Source organism: Selaginella moellendorffii, unplaced genomic scaffold (genome assembly GCF_000143415.4).
Source record: "Selaginella moellendorffii unplaced genomic scaffold, v1.0 SELMOscaffold_23, whole genome shotgun sequence".
Classification (NCBI taxonomy): domain Eukaryota; kingdom Viridiplantae; phylum Streptophyta; class Lycopodiopsida; order Selaginellales; family Selaginellaceae; genus Selaginella; species Selaginella moellendorffii.
The window spans coordinates 1,764,902-1,779,992 of NW_003314284.1; the positions used below are offsets into that span (position 1 = coordinate 1,764,902).

Genomic DNA, 15,091 nt, shown 5'->3' on the forward strand with positions numbered 1-15,091 from the left:
ACAAGTGCCTTTTTGTTTGACATAGCACATTGAATCACGTGAAAGGGCATTTGGTCTAGTGGTATGATTCTCGCTTAGGGTGCGAGAGGTCCCGAGTTCAATTCTCGGAATGCCCCAGAGGGGTGGTTTTTTCGATTTTATTTTACGGACTTTTCGTCTCGTTTCAACACACTTCGTGCTGCGCATGCAACAAAACACCTCATGATCAATAGCATCAAAATATGGACAAGTGGTGGTCACGCCACACTAAAAATGCCCGTGGTCCATTCATGCGAATATTATCCCTGAACACAAGGAAAATTCGATCCCTAGCGATACTGCACGAGGCAAAAATGGCCCCTCTGTCAAAATCATACACCGCATGTTCTTTGATAAATAACCGGTCGTGATTTTTGATAACGATGATGTTTAAACTATAGTAAGATTTGAAGGCAAAGATATATCGAGATTAAATTTTCAAAGAACGTGAAACCTATGCTGACCGACAAGGTGCCTGTTTGGGGATTGATTGGTTTGACCGCAGGTGAAAAGCACACGCGCAGTCTAGCCCTTAACTTTTTACATGGGTAGGTAAAAATTTACAGCTGGCCTGAAATCGACGGACGCCGGACTGACAGCTGGCGGCTTCTTTGGCCGAGCGATCCTCCCCAATCGACGGCAGGCATGTTTAAAGCGGTGGAGAGTTCTCGAGCAATGCCCGTGCTCTCGATCGACCGGATTCTCTAGTATGCAAGCGCTAGGTTTTCCTGGGCCTCTAGGCTCTTGAGAGGAAATCCGGTGGCGGCAGTGGAAATTTCCAGGGACATGGTGCATTCCTCGTCCTGGGGAGGGTTCACGATGCGTGTTCTTCGTCTGGGCGCTCAATCTCCCCGTGAATGCCAGGTTTGTTGCCCAGAAATCTTTTCTTTCGCGATCTGAATCTTTCTTGATCTTGGATCGCTCGCGCAGGCTCGATATTTCCGTCAGCTGCTCAAGCCGGTTACGTAAATCGCTCGCACGGGGCGCAAGAAGATTAAATCATCGTGTTCCCGGCACCTAGGGTTGGATTGAGCGCGAGTATGGAGAGTGTTGAGCTGGATTTGTCACAGGCCGAGCTTGAGAACGTCTTACATTTCTCTGGAGCGATCGGCAAAGAGGAGGTGGAATTCCAAATTGCCGATCGTGTGAAGAGGCCGCCGCGGGCGAAGTATGTTCTCTTCGATCAGTGTGGAAGCGAGAAAGTGGTGGTGGTGCATTCGGATGGAGTGTCTCCTCGCCCGTACGAAGTTCTCCCGGACCCCCTTGTTCACGATCACAACACCACAGGATCTCAGACTCTCCAGGCGCTGCTAAGTTCGGCTGGCCTGCAAGACCAAACGTGCGATCTCCAAGTCTACAAGAACGCCATGGCAGCAGCGCTGCTGGAGTTCGAGAGCTCTCACTCTGGGGAGGAGAGGCTTGAGCTCTTTGATTCGATGGAGCAGCCGCTTCAAGCAAACTCGGGCAGCTGGCAGGAGAACACGGACGATCTCGACGCGCTCATGGAGTCGGACGAGGAAGAAGTGTCCGAGCTCAACAGTGCGAGCGTTACCAGTGACTTGACACGAGAAGATCACAGTGGTGGAGTGGAGCTCAGTGGCTACTTATCCTCCGAGGGGGAGACCGACGGCAAAGGAAGATCATCCCGACGATCCCGAGACTGCCGCTTGTCAGTGCGCTCCACCAGAAGCAGCAAAAAGTCGAGGAGGCAGACGATCAAGTACAAGATCCAGGTCTTGAGAAACATCATACCGGGGGGAGCGGGAATGGAGGCGGCAAGCGTTTTGGAGGAAACCATCCGCTATATCACAAGCTTGGAATCTATGGTCAGATCAACCAGGTGGGCAGTGCTTGCTTGCGTGATCTCTCGCGTTTGTATTGATTGCTTCCAGATTTTTTGCAGTTCAAAGCCATGAAAAGCGAACAGCCAAGGCCGTGCTGTAACTAGTGTTCTTTTGTTTCGGGATAGGAATATTAAATCGCTTGGCTTTCTTTCTTTTGTGGCGAGATCCTTGTCTCTGTCCTTCGACTTGACACCACCTTCCGAAAGAAAGAAAAACCGATCGTGTCAAATTAGGGTATAACGATTGGTTAGTGTCTAAGCCGGCCTAGCTCAGTTGGTAGAGCGCAAGGCTCTTAACCTTGTGGTCGTGGGTTCGAGCCCCACGGCCGGCGGAGTTTTTAATCTAGGCTTTAACCTTTTGGTCCAAAAGGTGAAAGAGATATTCGCATTTGACACCTTTTTTAGGGGACAACAGGTTCATAGTCAAAAGGGGGAGGTGGACGGCAAAAGGAGTTTGTGCGCTCCTCTTATTTAGGGCGGACAAAGGTTTGGATTCATGGCACTGGCAGGCATGCAATCCAGCTCCTGGATGCTTGCTGGCGATCCCAGCACTGGATCGTGCTATGCGACTCCCTCGTCTCTCAAGCTGTGGGGATGCGTCAACAGATCGAGGAATTTTGTTAGGATCAGGGGCTCTAGCAGCTCGGTGACGAGTGTTTTGAGCGCGGAGAGGGTGGATCTTCGCGACGAGGATGAGATTGAGGCCGATTTTGGTAGAAAGTTTAGGCTTCCACACATCAGCGACGTTTTTCCCGATCTAGAGCCGCTGCCAACGACGTTTAGTGTCAAGAGCAGGTAAAGGTTTTTCTTCCCTTTTGCCTCTTCACTTAGCTTTTTCTTTCGTCACGTTTATCTTGACAGCCTCCCTTGGCTTTTGCAGCTATCCTTTGCCGGATTATCATTTCGACGATGAATCCAAGGACTTGAAGAAGATGTATGTCCACAATGACGATCGTGTACTTCTAAAGGTGAGAGCTTGTGTTTCGGATGAAGCTAGTTCTTATATTTGTTTTCTTTTCAGGTTATAGAATATGTCTCACCCACGTCTGCGGGAGCTGACTGTGAGGGTGAGGATTGCAAATTCAGGCATCTAAGGTGAGTATTATAAGCAATTTTCTCGGTTGGATCTTCCTGATTCTATTTTTTTTTTAATTACTCTAGAGTGTGGAGAGCCGGTCCACGCAAAAAAATATATATCAGACCCGAGGAAGTCAAAGCTGCGATTGTAACATGCGGGGGACTTTGTCCCGGTCTTAACGATGTTATTCGTCAGGTACGTAAACTAATGCATGCTCGTTAATTTTTCATGAGCTAATGTTTTTTGCGCAGATTGTTTTCACTCTCGATAAGTATGGAGTGAAGAATATTGTCGGCATACCGTATGGCTACCGGGGATTTTTTGACGATAGTCTGTCAGATATCAATTTGACGACACACTATGTGCAAAATATTCACCTCTCGGGAGGCAGCTTGTTGGGAGTCTCTCGTGGAGGCGGACAAACAAGCGACATTGTCGACAGCTTGGAGGTATGAAATCAAAATCAGTGTGAAGGTTGAGTTGGCTAATTTGTGTTGGTTTTAGAAACGCGGGATCAACATGCTCTTCGTGCTCGGTGGCAATGGCACGCACGCTGGAGCTAATGCCATCCATGACGAGTGCTGGCGCAGGAAGATGAAAGTTATGGTTGTCTGCGTCCCGAAAACGATAGACAACGACATCTTGCTCATGGACAAAACTTTTGGTTTTGACACTGCTGTCGAAGCTGCTCAGAGAGCAATCAGTGCTGCGTACATTGAGGTAGGCCTTCTTTCCATTCTTTGTTTGCGTTATTTGTTTTCCTTCCTTCCTTTATGACTGGTCATCTAAAACTTTTCAGGCAAGGAGCGCTTACCATGGAATCGGTGTTGTGAAACTGATGGGGCGCCAGAGTGGCTTCATAGCACAGTATGCCAGCTTAGCCAGTGGTCACGTAAATGCGTGTCTCATTCCGGAGGTAACGATACCTTTCTTTGCTTCTTTTCTCGTATGCTCAACTGTTGTAATCGTGCAGGTCCCTTTTACCTTGCATGGACCAAATGGACTGCTTGTCTATCTGGAGCATTTGATCCACACTCAAGGCTCTGCGGTGGTCTGTATTGCCGAAGGAGCTGGCCAGGTAAAAGTCTTCAGTTTTTTGCTCCTAGATTTTGGCTAATCTTTTCGAGTAGGAGCTTCTGCCGCCCAAGGGCTCAAAAGACGCGTCTGGCAATCCTGTCCTATCGGACACCGGGGTCTACCTCCAACAACAGGTAATTCACATTCATGTCTGGAACTAGAAAGGATCTAAGCATTCACTCTACAGATCAAAAACCATTTCATTGCCGCTGGAACTCCCGCAGATGTCAAGTACATTGATCCCACTTATATGATCCGAGCGTGCCAGGCAAACTCCTCCGACAGTATACTGTGCACCGTTCTTGGCCAGAATGCGGTATGCTTGCATAGCTCTTTCATCTTTTTTCCCGAGACTTCTAACCTTGGATCCTCACAGGTTCATGGAGCGTTCGCGGGATTTAGTGGAATCACGGTGGGGCTTTGCAACACTCACTACGCTTACTTCCCAATCCCGCAAGTCATTGATCATCCACGAAGGGTTGATCCGAGCAGCAGGATGTGGCACCGTTGTATCACATCAACAGGGCAACCGGATTTTACTCCGCGAGCATAGAAAATCTACAATCTTGGAAGGGACAGTATATTCTTAGACTATTATTTATTCTTGTAATAAAACTGGCCAAATTTAGGTCTTAAGGAATTTTAAGTTACCATTTTTAGGGTTTGCGTAAGCTCTTGCTACATGATCCCCATCCTCGCTTGAGGCTTTCAACTTGTTTTATGGTAGACTCTGAGTTTATGAACTCGTCATTGCTTGCATCATAACATATCCCTCGTTGCTTTCTTCAGCGTGACTTTTCCCTATTAAGCCAGACGAGGGGAAGGGTTTTCTCAAAACTTGCATGCGCCCCAAGTCGTAGAGACACTGCGGCCAGGAAAGAAGAGCTGGAGGGTGCTCCTCAAGCAAAGTGGAGGCAAGTCCACGCACGCTCAAGAGAGTGGTGAAGATCCGGCAGACAGGCCCAGCAAGCCCGATGGTTTTCACTCCCGTGTTGTATATCAACTAGGCTTTGCGCCAGCTTTTGGGTGATACATGGAATCGTTTCCTGCCGTCAAGCCTGTGATGATCCTGGTTCGTTTTGCAGTTCTCTTGGAAGCTTGACCAGTTTACAGTGGGGGCAAAGACGAGGCCAGGGACTACCTCGCCAAGCTCATTGCTCCTGTGGGTGTGTACTTGGGCACACCTGCCTTGGACGATGCTGTGTGGGAAGACATACATGATGCATGCCGCGGGAGTTTTGTCTGTCTCGAGCATTTGGCAGACATGGCAGTGCTGATGATGTCTTGACTTGACCAAGTTCATGCCCAGAATTCTGACGCAATTCATAGCGTCGTGATGCAGAGGCTGGATAAAGGATCGGGCTTGACATACCAGCAATGGTGTCTGGCTATGACGACCATCCTAGACCACGATGGCTGCGTGTCCGTTTGGACCTTGTATGAGGCCCTGGCCAAGCATCTTGCGGGATCAGCAGCAAATTCACCAGCCAGCGATAACACGACGAGCAGCTCGTCTACGAGCCCTGCATGGATGGTGAGAATAAGGCAATGTGCATCGAAGCGAGCCAAATTTCAGTTGCAGCGGATGGACAGAGAATATGGGGAAGAGAATGTCCGAAAAGCTGTTGCGATTGCCCGTGAGTTGATATATGACAACATGATCCATTTGCGATATATTGGATTTGAGAATACGTACAAGGACATAACACATTATGGGTATGTGGGTGAATATGCACCCTTCATTCACTTTGGGCTGAGGGAACTATTGCGCAATTGACATTGAAAGAGCGTACTTTAGTCGAGCTTAAGCTTTGCTTTGGACACCCGAAGATCCTCATGCAGTCTTGGTTGGGGAAAATCTTTTTGCGTTCTCCTCAGAACTATTTCTCAATGCAAAGCTGTCACCTTTCAATCAACAACTTCTACCAAGCTTTGGATGTTCTGGACTTCGATGTTCCACTATATGGCTCCAATACTATTATGTTGATCGCCTATCCATTTGAGAATCGTACGATCATTGTCTGAGTCATTCTACTCCATTGATCGTACGAGTCATTCTACTCCATTGTTAAGTGAGAATAAAAAGGGGCCACCACAGCTTGAGCTGGGTGAAGATGCTGTGAAGATGGATAGTGGCGGAGACAAGCGGCTCAAATTGAGCGCTTTGTTTTTACCTGGATTCAGTTGATTCTGCAGATTTCCCCATTGACTTTCGAAGACGTGGAAGAGATTGAGGTTGAGCTACGATAGCTGCTTTGACTTTGCGACAAGGCATTGATGGCACAAGGCTACGTTTTCATGATCCGGGACTACAGGAATTTGCTCTCAACTCCACCAGATTCGTGCAACAGAAGCTCACCTTGGAGCCTGGAACTCGTCTCGGGTGCACACAGACTTGGAAGCAGGACTATGTATGAATTTTGGACAATAGGGATGTGCATACTCGCTTGCATTCCGGATGAAGAATGGCATCTACAAGGTGGATGTCGATAGGCGGTACACCACCGATGGAGGCTTCCCGCGGCTGCTGTTTAACAATCCAGAGTGCTTCCAGCTCTCAGAAGCCATCCAGACGTTCACGTTCACTTAGTTTCTGAACCACAATTTCTCTATCCAACCTAGGATGGCACTTAGGATTACGTCAGTTATAAGTATGACTACAACTCCAAACACTGAAGTTGCCAAAAGCACGCTGTCTAAAGACCACGGTCCAGAAGAAGTTGCAGAAGTCCACTTTGATGAGTTTACACTTTACTGAGTTTACAAGTAATGCATTATAGAGAAGCAGAATGGGAAGTGCATGAGTGCTTTTTAAATGCAAGACCTTCTTTTGTAAGGTTTTTGGTGAATGTGTTATGTGACAGCATACAATTCTAAAGCTCCTAATCTGGTGAGGGAGTGTATTACTTGAGGGAGCCTGACAACAGGGCTGCTTGGGATGCATTTTCCAAGTCACTAGTTATAAATGGACTGTAAGATTATTATGAAGGAGGCAGTATTGATATTTATCTTGCAAGTGGTTCAAATTTAGAAGTTGGAAGGACAATCAACTTCTTCATAATGAAGTAGAATAAGAATTTAATCTTTTAAAAATTACAGGATAATATTTTCGGAAATCCAGGGGAAATAATTTTTGCAGATGCAATATACAGATGTTTTCATTTATTCATTCATATACTGTTTACACAATCTCGATGAAGCATGAGACATGAAGGTTTAAAAACATTGTCCATGTCGTCCCGTTCTTGACCTTCACGCTCTTCAAGCTTTGCTCATGGCATCTTCCTAACTAATTTGGAGAGGATTTAGGGTTGTAGAATTAATGTGGGGAGCTCATCTTTTCCGCCCTGCGCCGCTTCTCAGGTATTGAGCAGTGTGTCTCTCCTTCGTCCTTCTTCGCATAGTTTGAAGATCATTCAGCAATGCAGGGAGGTCCATTGCTGGTTTTTGTTTGTCGAAGACGTCCAGAGCCCTTCCCTGCTCAAGGCCTACGAGAGCTTTCTTTCTTCCGATGAGCGCGACCGAGTTTATAGCGTGGATTCCGAGCGCTTGCGAAAGGAGCGTCTCCTCACTCGTGCTTTGGTGCGTACCACGCTCGCTAGATGTAAGATCAACCATGCCTTTGCCTCTAAATTCTCGTGTATCAATCTCTTTTGAGTTTATCTTTTCCTCGCAGATTCCGGTGGTACGATCGCACCAGGGTCGCTCAAGTTTTCAAAGAACGAGTTTGGCAAGCCTGAGGTCCGGAGTTCTTGACAGTTTTGTATCCACTCTAATTTTTCTTTCATTTTCCCAGCTTGTCGGCACGAATGGTCTATGTTTCAGCTTGTCACACACAAGCTCGCTGATATCATGCGCGGTTACTACTCATTCCGAGGTGATAAGTTTCCATAGATTTCTTTGCCTGTAAGTCTTGTTTGAGTTGCGCAGCTAGGAGTTGATGTGGAAGACAAGCGTCGGGTTTTTGGAAGCAATCTCATGCGCCTGGCCAGGCGATGGCTCTCAGACAAGGAAGTGTCATGGCTGCAAGGCTTCGCGTCTTCCTCTAGTGACGAGCAACGCCGTCGTTTCATTCAGCTATGGACGCTCAAAGTCACACAGTTTTCTCGGCTCCATCACTCTGACTGAGATTCCGTTCTTACCAGGAAGCCTACGTCAAGGCTCTCGGGAGAGGCATTAGCGGCGCACCACTGAGCAACTTCTCGTTCGGATTTGATGCAAGCTTTCCCGGAACGGAAGCGATCTCAATGCAGCTACACCAGCACCCAGAGGTGTGATTTCTAGGATGGATCCAGCAAGTAAAAGAACTCTTTTGCCTGTGACGCAGGCACAGACGATCTCGCTCGAGTCGGAAGAGAGTCCCTGGAGATGGCAGTTCTTGCTGTTCGAGCCATCGCAGCATCACTACGCTTCCATTTGCGCACAGAGGCTCGAGGGCGGTGATGCAAACTCCAGAGATTTCAAGTTTTGGAGGACTGTTCCACTCGTCCGGGACGAAGCTCTTGGGGATGATGCGGTAGCTCTCGCTTGGAGCTCTCTAGCGCTACTTTGATAGCTCTAGAAGAATGTTTTTGGTTAAAATGTTATAACTTTAGGGTTCTTGGCAATGAATGCCGCGGTATTGCTTCGCGGCGGGGCGCTGCTACAGGGAGGGCGGCATCACAGGATCGCATGGAAGAAGAGGAGGAGGCGGCGGCCTCCAGGACTGTGGGCCGACGCTCATCGCAGCTCTCAAGGCTTGCGGCCGCGCGCGCGACTTTGACACGGGTAAGAAGCTCCACTTGGAGCACCACAGCCACGGCGACATCTTCGTGGAGACATCGCTCGTCGCAATGTACGCCAGATGCGGCAGCATGGCCGACGCCCGGCGCGTCTTCGATGCGATGCGCCGCCACAACGCCGTCTCGTGGACCGCGCTTATCGCGGGCTACGCCGAGAACCGCGACCCCGACTCCGCCATCGCCGCCTTCCATGCGATGCTCGCCTCCGGATGTGAGGCCGACGCCACCGCATTCGTGGCAGCGGTCGCGGCTCTCTCCTCCAAGATCGAGGGCGAAAGCCTTCGCGCCGCGCGGCAGCTGCTTCCATTGCAAGGAGGCACGCAAATGCCGTCACTAGGCATCTGCGCTAGCGATGGTGTTCCAGAAAACCACGTCTCCAGGAAGATCGATCTGGGCTTGCTTGACGCGGGCATGGCGATCCACTGCCGGGCCCGGCGCCACGAATCGGACATCTTCGTCGCCAGCGCGTTGCTCGACATGTACTCGAAGCTCAGCAGTGTCGAGGACGCGCGCATTGTCTTCGACCGGATGCCTCGCCACGACGTGGTGTCGTGGACCACCTTGATCCTGGCCTACGTCGAGAATGGCGACGATGATCTCGCGCTGGAGCTCTTCGACTCAATGCCGCCCGGGTGTGATCCCGACGCGCGGACCTTCGTGGCGGCGATCATGGCTAGCGGGAACCTGGCTTCGCTCGAGGACGCGGTGGACGTCGATGGTGGCAAGATGGTCAAGCCCAAGAGCCTGGAACGCTGCCGAGCTATCCATTCCCTCGCTGCGGAGAAGGGCTGCGCGGAAGATCTCTTCGTGGCGAGCAAGCTCGTGGATGCGTACTCCAAGAGCGGCGCCGCGGAGGAGGCGTGGATGGTCTTCCAGGCCATGCCTCGCCACGACCTTGTCGCCTTGAACTCGATGGTGCTGGGACTCGCCGAGAATGGAGAGGGCGATCGAGCTCTCGGCTGCTTCCACTGCTTGGAGCAGTGCCTGGAGCCGGACGCCCGCAGCTTCACTGCCGCCATCGCCGGCATCGCGAGCACAGCGGCGAAAGAGCCCGGCCGGGAGGTCGAGGGGAGGGTGGTGAAGCTGGAGTCCCTGGGGAAGGCGATGGAGATCCACGCTCGAGCCGAGAAGAAAGGGTGGTGCCGCTCGGACGTGTTCTTGTTGAACAGTTTGATCGGTATGTATGCCAAGTGTGGGAGTATGGTCGATTCTCAGCGCGTGTTTGACAGGATGCCCGCTCGCACCGCCGTCTCGTGGTCCAGCTTGATCCTCGGCTACGTCGAGAACGGCGACGACGATCTCGCGCTGGAGCTCTTCGACCGGATGAAGCGATCTCCTCAGTCGCCATCGCCGCCGTGCGCGAGAGCTTACGTCGCGGCGCTCATGGCGTGCTCGAGCTTGGCGGCGCTCGAGGCCGGGAGAGCGCTCCACCGCGAGGCTTCCATGCTGGGATTCACCGCGGACACGTACCTGGCAGTGACGCTGGTGGATTTCTATGGCAAGTGCGGCAGCATGGAGGAGGCCGAGAAAGTCTTTCGATCGATGGACGAGAGGAGGAAGAACAAGGTGGCGTGGAGCGCTCTCCTTGCGGGATACAGCCGCCAGGGTGATGCTGGGAGAGTGTTTGCCACCTTCGAGGAGATGCGAGGCTCCGGCGTGGAGCCGTGCGCGGTTGCGTTCGTATCTCTCCTCGCCGCGTGCAGCCACGCCGGGCTGGTCGATCGCGGCCGGGAGATCTTCTCGGCGATGGTGGAGCGCTACCGCATCGCGCCGCTGGCGGAGCATTACAACTGCATGGTGGACATGCTGGGCCGCGCGAATCTCCTGGACGAGGCGCTGGCGGTGGCCACCGGATCGTCATTTGTAGCGAATGCCGCGACGTGGAAGATCGTCCTGGGAGCTTGCCACAAATGGAAGAACTTGGCGATCGCGAGGGTGGCGTTTGAGGCGCTGGTGGCGATGGATCCTAGACTGGATGTGGCGTACGTGGTGATGGCCAGCGTTCTTGGGAGCGCTGGGCTGTGGGAAGAGCAGGCTAGAGTTCTCGAGCGGCGGGGCAAGGCCGGGACTTGGAAGAAGGCCGGGCAGAGCTGGTGGGTGTGTCCCAGATCGGGAATTGTTCACAAGTTCCGGGCGGGGGACGCGAATCACCACCCGCAGGGAGACGCCATCGCCGCCAAGATTAAGGAGCTCTTGGGCGTGATGAAGGAGAGGCATGGATACGTCGCGGACATGGGGTGTGTGACGCACAACATCGCGGAGGTTGAGAAGGAGGGGACGCTGTGCGGGCATAGCGAGCGCCTGGCCATCGCGTGCGCGATCGTCAACACTCCGGCCAGGGAATCGGTGAGGGTTGTCAAGAATTTGCGAGTTTGCGAGGATTGCCACAGGGCCACCGCGATCATCTCCCGGATCGAGGAGAGGGTGATTGTTTGCCGGGACACGAGCCGGTTCCATGTCTTTGAGAGTGGGGAGTGTTCTTGCAAGAACTTTTGGTGACGATCTTGGGCGCGAAACTTGTGTATAGTTCAAGGGACTGCGCGATATATGCCCACAAACACAAGCAAGCAGTTCAGATCAAGAGTTTTGAGACTGATCCACTTGGGTGCTTGATACACATCTGGATCAGAGTAAAGTAAGAAATGTTTTGCATAAACCATGAACATTATTGAAGAAAGGGAGCAGCTCATACAATGGTGGTAAACACCACAAAGACGCTCCTCTACTGGACCAGAATTTTACTTAGATGACAAATTAATTACTCAAATGGTTTAACTCTTATTTAATATAAGCATAAGTACAAAGGGAACAAGTTTTAATGTGATGAGAGAATCCATCCAGTGGATTCGAGAAAATCGGGCACCGCTCGAAGAGGATGCCTTTTGGCCGGTACTCTTCCATTATGAAGCAAAGAAATTCAGGCTAGAGCCGTCCATGTCCGAGGACCCAGAGAATATCGATGCTCTGCGCCTTCAAACACATTTTATTGTTTAGTTAGTTTATTGCAATTATATTCTATATGCCGAACTTATTATTGATTTCAATATTAATATTGTTTGTTAAAGAATATTGATTAATGAAGAGAAAAACATTTTTGCATTTTCTAAAATATTTCAGCTATTTTTATCTAATTTAAATTATTTTCAATATTATTTTCAATAGTTTAATATCAGTACCTACTGTTTGTTTGCTAATGCTAATTTGTTTTAACACGATATTAATTCATCATATTGAATATGAACATTTTGCCTTTTACATCTAAAATTAGTTTAAGTCTGATGAAATATTACTCTTTTGAAATTTATCAATATTCAAATTTACATATGTTCAATAAAATCAATAAAATATCTAACATTGAATTTAAAATTATATTTGAAAAATTAACATTTCATATTGGGAGCTGATGTGAGTAGAGAACCATTAAATATAATTAAAATTTCTTTAAATAGTATGAAATTAGCCCAATTATAATTTCTGAATAGTTGAGTATAAAGTTTTATATATATAAAAGATGGACTCTCTTATTAATTTTTAATGTTAATTATTTAAATAAAAACTGCCAATCTCCAAGCAATACCCTTTAAAAGTGACTAGTCAACCTTGTAGTTAATATTAATGAATATGGAGTATCGATCACTACTTTGAAGTACATTTTAAAATTCAATCCGTTCTATGACTTGAAGGGGGAGTATTCTTTGAGGGATAGCGCAATGCCTTCCATGGATCCCAGCGTCGCGGCCATGGACACGAGCAAGCAGCCCAAATCAAGGGCCTTAAGACCGATCCACTTTGGCGACCACCTCACGATGCTTCTCTGCTTAATATACATCTCGATTGGGAAGTAGACGGTGAGCGGCCAAAACGAGATCGCGCCAAGGAGGCCCAGGACGTCGTTGAAGAAGGGGAGCAGCATCGACACGATGGTGGTGACCACCACAAAAGCGCTCCTCCAGACAAGCGTGAGCAGCGTGAATTTGTAACAGCCCAGGAGAGGGATCGGGATCCTAAAGTAGTGGCTGACAAACTTGTTCTTTGGCCACCGTGATCGCGCATGGCCTTCGACATAGGCGAACACTGGCTGGCAATAGACCTGTGAAGTGAAAGAGACACGACAGATAAGAACGACAAGATGGAAATTTTTTGAGAAGATGGATGATCAAAGATGGGTTTTGATTTACCGACTTGGTACGCTCCTACAAGGTGGATGACGATGCAAGCGTTTGCGAAATCGATGAGCCAGAAGGGCTCGTAGAAGCCAAAGCCCGTGAGAAGATTTCCAGGAGCATTGTTTCCAAAGGCCGCGTAGCCAAAGCACCCCACCGACATGTAAAACGCGGTGGTGGTGACGACTCCCACCAGCGTCGCCTTCTTCATGGTCTTGTTCTCAGCTGGTGGAGATTTTAATGTATCCTACACACACAAGGAAAAAAAAAGTAATTCTTTTTCAGTAAAAAGCGTGACTTTCTACCTGTATTTCGATGAGGATCATGGAAAAAGAGTACGCAAACGCGACATTTCCCAGCGACTGGAAGACTTGCCAGATCTTTCGCGTTTGCGAAAGTCCTCCCATTCCAATGCGGACTCCGGTGGCTGTTCCGTATGAGTGCCCCGGCTCTGCAAAAAAACACCTCTCTCGCGTGAGCACATAAGCTGGAAAAGAGAGCGAGAAAGCCTTTACACATGTATGTATTGGTTACCGAAAGTTCGCGCCATCCCGAGGCCAAGCCCAATGAAGGAGTAGGCGAAGGACATGATAGCTGCGGCAATGGACAGCCACCATATTCGATCAAAATCCGGGATTTGTGACAGCAAAATCTGCACCGCTCCAAACACCACCATGTACGGGTAATCCGAGGCGAAGCACGGACCATCGTGTCCTTGGCGATGGAAGCAATCTGATCGACTTATCGCCCTGCAAGAACAGAGAACCAAAAGAACTTAGAAATCATAGTTTTTAGCTTTCGACAAGAACTTACACCATGCTAATCGACGCAGTGATTGTGTAGCCGATTGCTGTTCCAACCAAGTTGGTGTACTGGACAATGCCGCAAATCCAAACCTTTGCACCCCCTGGACAAGATAAATCACGCTCAGTTGAAGAACTCGAGTGCTCTAGCAATAACGTAAAGGAAAAAAGAGAGATTCACCTAGAGTGACTGCCACCGCATCTTGGTACGTGTGATTCCGCTTCCCTGTGACTGGATCGGGGCTGCGATAGCAATCCGCGAGGAGGATGGAGGTGTAATACGTGACAAATGCGAATGCGAGCAGGACGGGGGGTCCGACTGCCCAGCCAAGCTGAGCCATGCTCCACGCCAGTGACAAAACTCCAGAGCCGATCACTGCTGTGATCACATGAGCCGAGGCAGTCCACACAGTTCCTGAGGGGCAACGAAACACGAAAAAGAAATCAAAAGTTTTAGAAGCTATGGAACAAAGCTAACCAGTTCTTTTCCATTGATCATCGTCGTCATCTCTGCTGCTTGTCCGGAGCAAGACTGCCGGGATCGCGTCGTCCATATGCTTGGCATTGCCATTTTCGAGAGCAGACTCATCGGCTTCTTTCATGCCTCTGGAAAAACAGAAGAACGAACTTCCAAAGGTGTGATCTTTGTCAGTGGAGCAAGAAAAATCAGCAAACATATCCAGACGTGGTGATGGAGGGACAGAGAGAAGGAAAATGCCTGGAGCACAAGCTCCAGTGTGTTGGAGGCCACATATTTATACGTGCCGGAAAGTCATGCAGGCCTCGCGACTCCAATAGAAGGGAGAAGAGTGGCATTGAAATATCGCTCACATGAAGAATTTTCACCGCCACGAGCGCACATTCTTCCACAAAAACCAAGCCTTGGTGATTGTTTGCACTGTGTTGGTCCAAGGTGTTACCACCACCAGCGCACGCAAAGTTGAGAGAAAACCAAATAGAGGACGCCGCCTACCTCTCTTTAAAAGATTGTTCCGCGGCCTTTGCCAGTGATAATGCAAGCCAAGTGATTGAACCGCATCGGAATCTCGCACCTCAGCTTTGCGTAGTTCGATCTTCGGAGAGAAAAAAGAAAAAGGACAAGATGAGGAGAAGGCAAAAGAAAAACAAAGTACCCGGCTGATCACTTGTGACCGGTAAGCTCGTCACGAGTAAGATCCTTTCTCGAGTCTTCTCTAAGGATTATGGGTGGAGGGCGAACTTGCGAAAGTAGTACCTCGGGTTTGTTTTCTTGTGATGCTGTCAAAGTTCAATGGAGCTGGATAGAAGGTGTTTGTATGCTTCTCCAATAATTTCCCCGGAGCCATGTG

General features: G+C 49.5%; 5 protein-coding genes and 2 non-coding genes across 11 annotated transcripts; 6 read left to right on the forward strand and 1 right to left on the reverse strand.

The window, feature by feature from the left end:
• Positions 1-44: 44 nt before the first annotated feature.
• TRNAP-AGG lies at positions 45-116 on the forward strand. Its single transcript has one exon. It is a non-coding gene; the product is annotated as a tRNA-Pro (tRNA).
• A 439-nt stretch (positions 117-555) lies between these two features.
• On the forward strand, positions 556-2,015 carry LOC9656006. 2 transcript variants are annotated; one of them, XM_024678943.1, is made up of 3 exons: positions 556-882; positions 949-1,858; positions 1,922-2,015. In XM_024678943.1, exons 2-3 carry the CDS (start codon positions 1,059-1,061, stop codon positions 1,932-1,934), a joined length of 813 nt encoding a protein of 270 aa, XP_024534711.1. In that variant the 5' UTR covers positions 556-882; positions 949-1,058; the 3' UTR covers positions 1,935-2,015. The 2 variants fall into 2 exon arrangements, with proteins under 2 accessions (XP_024534711.1, XP_002973950.1); XM_002973904.2 differs by having other exon boundaries at positions 557-882; positions 1,911-2,015.
• A 105-nt stretch (positions 2,016-2,120) lies between these two features.
• TRNAK-CUU lies at positions 2,121-2,193 on the forward strand. The gene has a single exon. It is a non-coding gene; the product is annotated as a tRNA-Lys (tRNA).
• An 86-nt stretch (positions 2,194-2,279) lies between these two features.
• Positions 2,280-4,656, forward strand: LOC9656007 (ATP-dependent 6-phosphofructokinase 5, chloroplastic). The gene is made up of 11 exons (XM_002973905.2): positions 2,280-2,656; positions 2,742-2,829; positions 2,883-2,956; positions 3,023-3,134; positions 3,191-3,388; positions 3,444-3,659; positions 3,739-3,855; positions 3,913-4,017; positions 4,070-4,150; positions 4,204-4,332; positions 4,393-4,656. The coding sequence occupies exons 1-11, from the start codon at positions 2,358-2,360 to the stop codon at positions 4,567-4,569; spliced, it is 1,596 nt and encodes a 531-aa protein (XP_002973951.2). The 5' UTR covers positions 2,280-2,357; the 3' UTR covers positions 4,570-4,656.
• A 2,654-nt stretch (positions 4,657-7,310) lies between these two features.
• On the forward strand, positions 7,311-8,644 carry LOC9656009 (4'-phosphopantetheinyl transferase HetI). The gene is made up of 7 exons (XM_002973907.2): positions 7,311-7,379; positions 7,445-7,620; positions 7,693-7,757; positions 7,813-7,893; positions 7,947-8,108; positions 8,162-8,287; positions 8,344-8,644. The coding sequence occupies exons 1-7, from the start codon at positions 7,339-7,341 to the stop codon at positions 8,566-8,568; spliced, it is 876 nt and encodes a 291-aa protein (XP_002973953.1). The 5' UTR covers positions 7,311-7,338; the 3' UTR covers positions 8,569-8,644.
• LOC9656010 (pentatricopeptide repeat-containing protein At4g30700) lies at positions 8,627-11,296 on the forward strand. Its single transcript, XM_024678729.1, has one exon. The coding sequence runs from the start codon at positions 8,627-8,629 to the stop codon at positions 11,294-11,296; it is 2,670 nt and encodes an 889-aa protein (XP_024534497.1).
• Positions 11,297-12,376: 1,080 nt separating this feature from the next.
• LOC9656011 (amino acid permease 3) lies at positions 12,377-15,090 on the reverse strand. 4 transcript variants are annotated; one of them, XM_024678946.1, is made up of 9 exons: positions 14,897-15,004; positions 14,737-14,836; positions 14,242-14,661; positions 13,945-14,178; positions 13,774-13,867; positions 13,495-13,709; positions 13,266-13,411; positions 12,980-13,207; positions 12,377-12,887 (listed from the first exon to the last, which is right to left on the reverse strand). In XM_024678946.1, the coding sequence occupies exons 3-9, from the start codon at positions 14,438-14,440 to the stop codon at positions 12,468-12,470; spliced, it is 1,536 nt and encodes a 511-aa protein (XP_024534714.1). In that variant the 5' UTR covers positions 14,441-14,661; positions 14,737-14,836; positions 14,897-15,004; the 3' UTR covers positions 12,377-12,467. The 4 variants fall into 4 exon arrangements, with proteins under 4 accessions (XP_024534714.1, XP_024534715.1, XP_002974163.2 ...); XM_024678947.1 differs by having other exon boundaries at positions 14,242-14,836; positions 14,998-15,090; XM_002974117.2 differs by having other exon boundaries at positions 14,242-14,836.
• Between the last annotated feature and the right edge of the window lies 1 nt (position 15,091).

What these genes read in the sequence shown, in the direction of transcription:
- LOC9656007 (XM_002973905.2), top strand. Translation starts at nt 2,358, where the DNA reads ATGGCACTGGCAGGCATGCAATCCAGCTCCTGGATGCTTGCTGGCGAT. An exon ending in ACATTGTCGACAGCTTGGAG is followed by an intron (nt 3,389 to 3,443) that starts GTATGAAATCAA and finishes TGTTGGTTTTAG; the next exon opens with AAACGCGGGATCAACATGCT. An exon ending in CCGTTCTTGGCCAGAATGCG is followed by an intron (nt 4,333 to 4,392) that starts GTATGCTTGCAT and finishes GGATCCTCACAG; the next exon opens with GTTCATGGAGCGTTCGCGGG.
- LOC9656010 (XM_024678729.1), top strand. Translation starts at nt 8,627, where the DNA reads ATGCCGCGGTATTGCTTCGCGGCGGGGCGCTGCTACAGGGAGGGCGGC.
- LOC9656011 (XM_024678947.1), bottom strand. Translation starts at nt 14,440, where the DNA reads ATGTTTGCTGATTTTTCTTGCTCCACTGACAAAGATCACACCTTTGGA. An exon ending in ACTGCGTCGATTAGCATGGT is followed by an intron (nt 13,710 to 13,773) that starts GTAAGTTCTTGT and finishes CTGTTCTTGCAG; the next exon opens with GGCGATAAGTCGATCAGATT. An exon ending in ACCTTGTAGGAGCGTACCAA is followed by an intron (nt 12,888 to 12,979) that starts GTCGGTAAATCA and finishes TTCACTTCACAG; the next exon opens with GTCTATTGCCAGCCAGTGTT.
- LOC9656006 (XM_002973904.2), top strand. Translation starts at nt 1,059, where the DNA reads ATGGAGAGTGTTGAGCTGGATTTGTCACAGGCCGAGCTTGAGAACGTC. An exon ending in TCTATGGTCAGATCAACCAG is followed by an intron (nt 1,859 to 1,910) that starts GTGGGCAGTGCT and finishes GATTGCTTCCAG; the next exon opens with ATTTTTTGCAGTTCAAAGCC.
- LOC9656009 (XM_002973907.2), top strand. Translation starts at nt 7,339, where the DNA reads ATGTGGGGAGCTCATCTTTTCCGCCCTGCGCCGCTTCTCAG. An exon ending in TTCAGCTATGGACGCTCAAA is followed by an intron (nt 8,109 to 8,161) that starts GTCACACAGTTT and finishes CGTTCTTACCAG; the next exon opens with GAAGCCTACGTCAAGGCTCT. An exon ending in AGCTACACCAGCACCCAGAG is followed by an intron (nt 8,288 to 8,343) that starts GTGTGATTTCTA and finishes CCTGTGACGCAG; the next exon opens with GCACAGACGATCTCGCTCGA.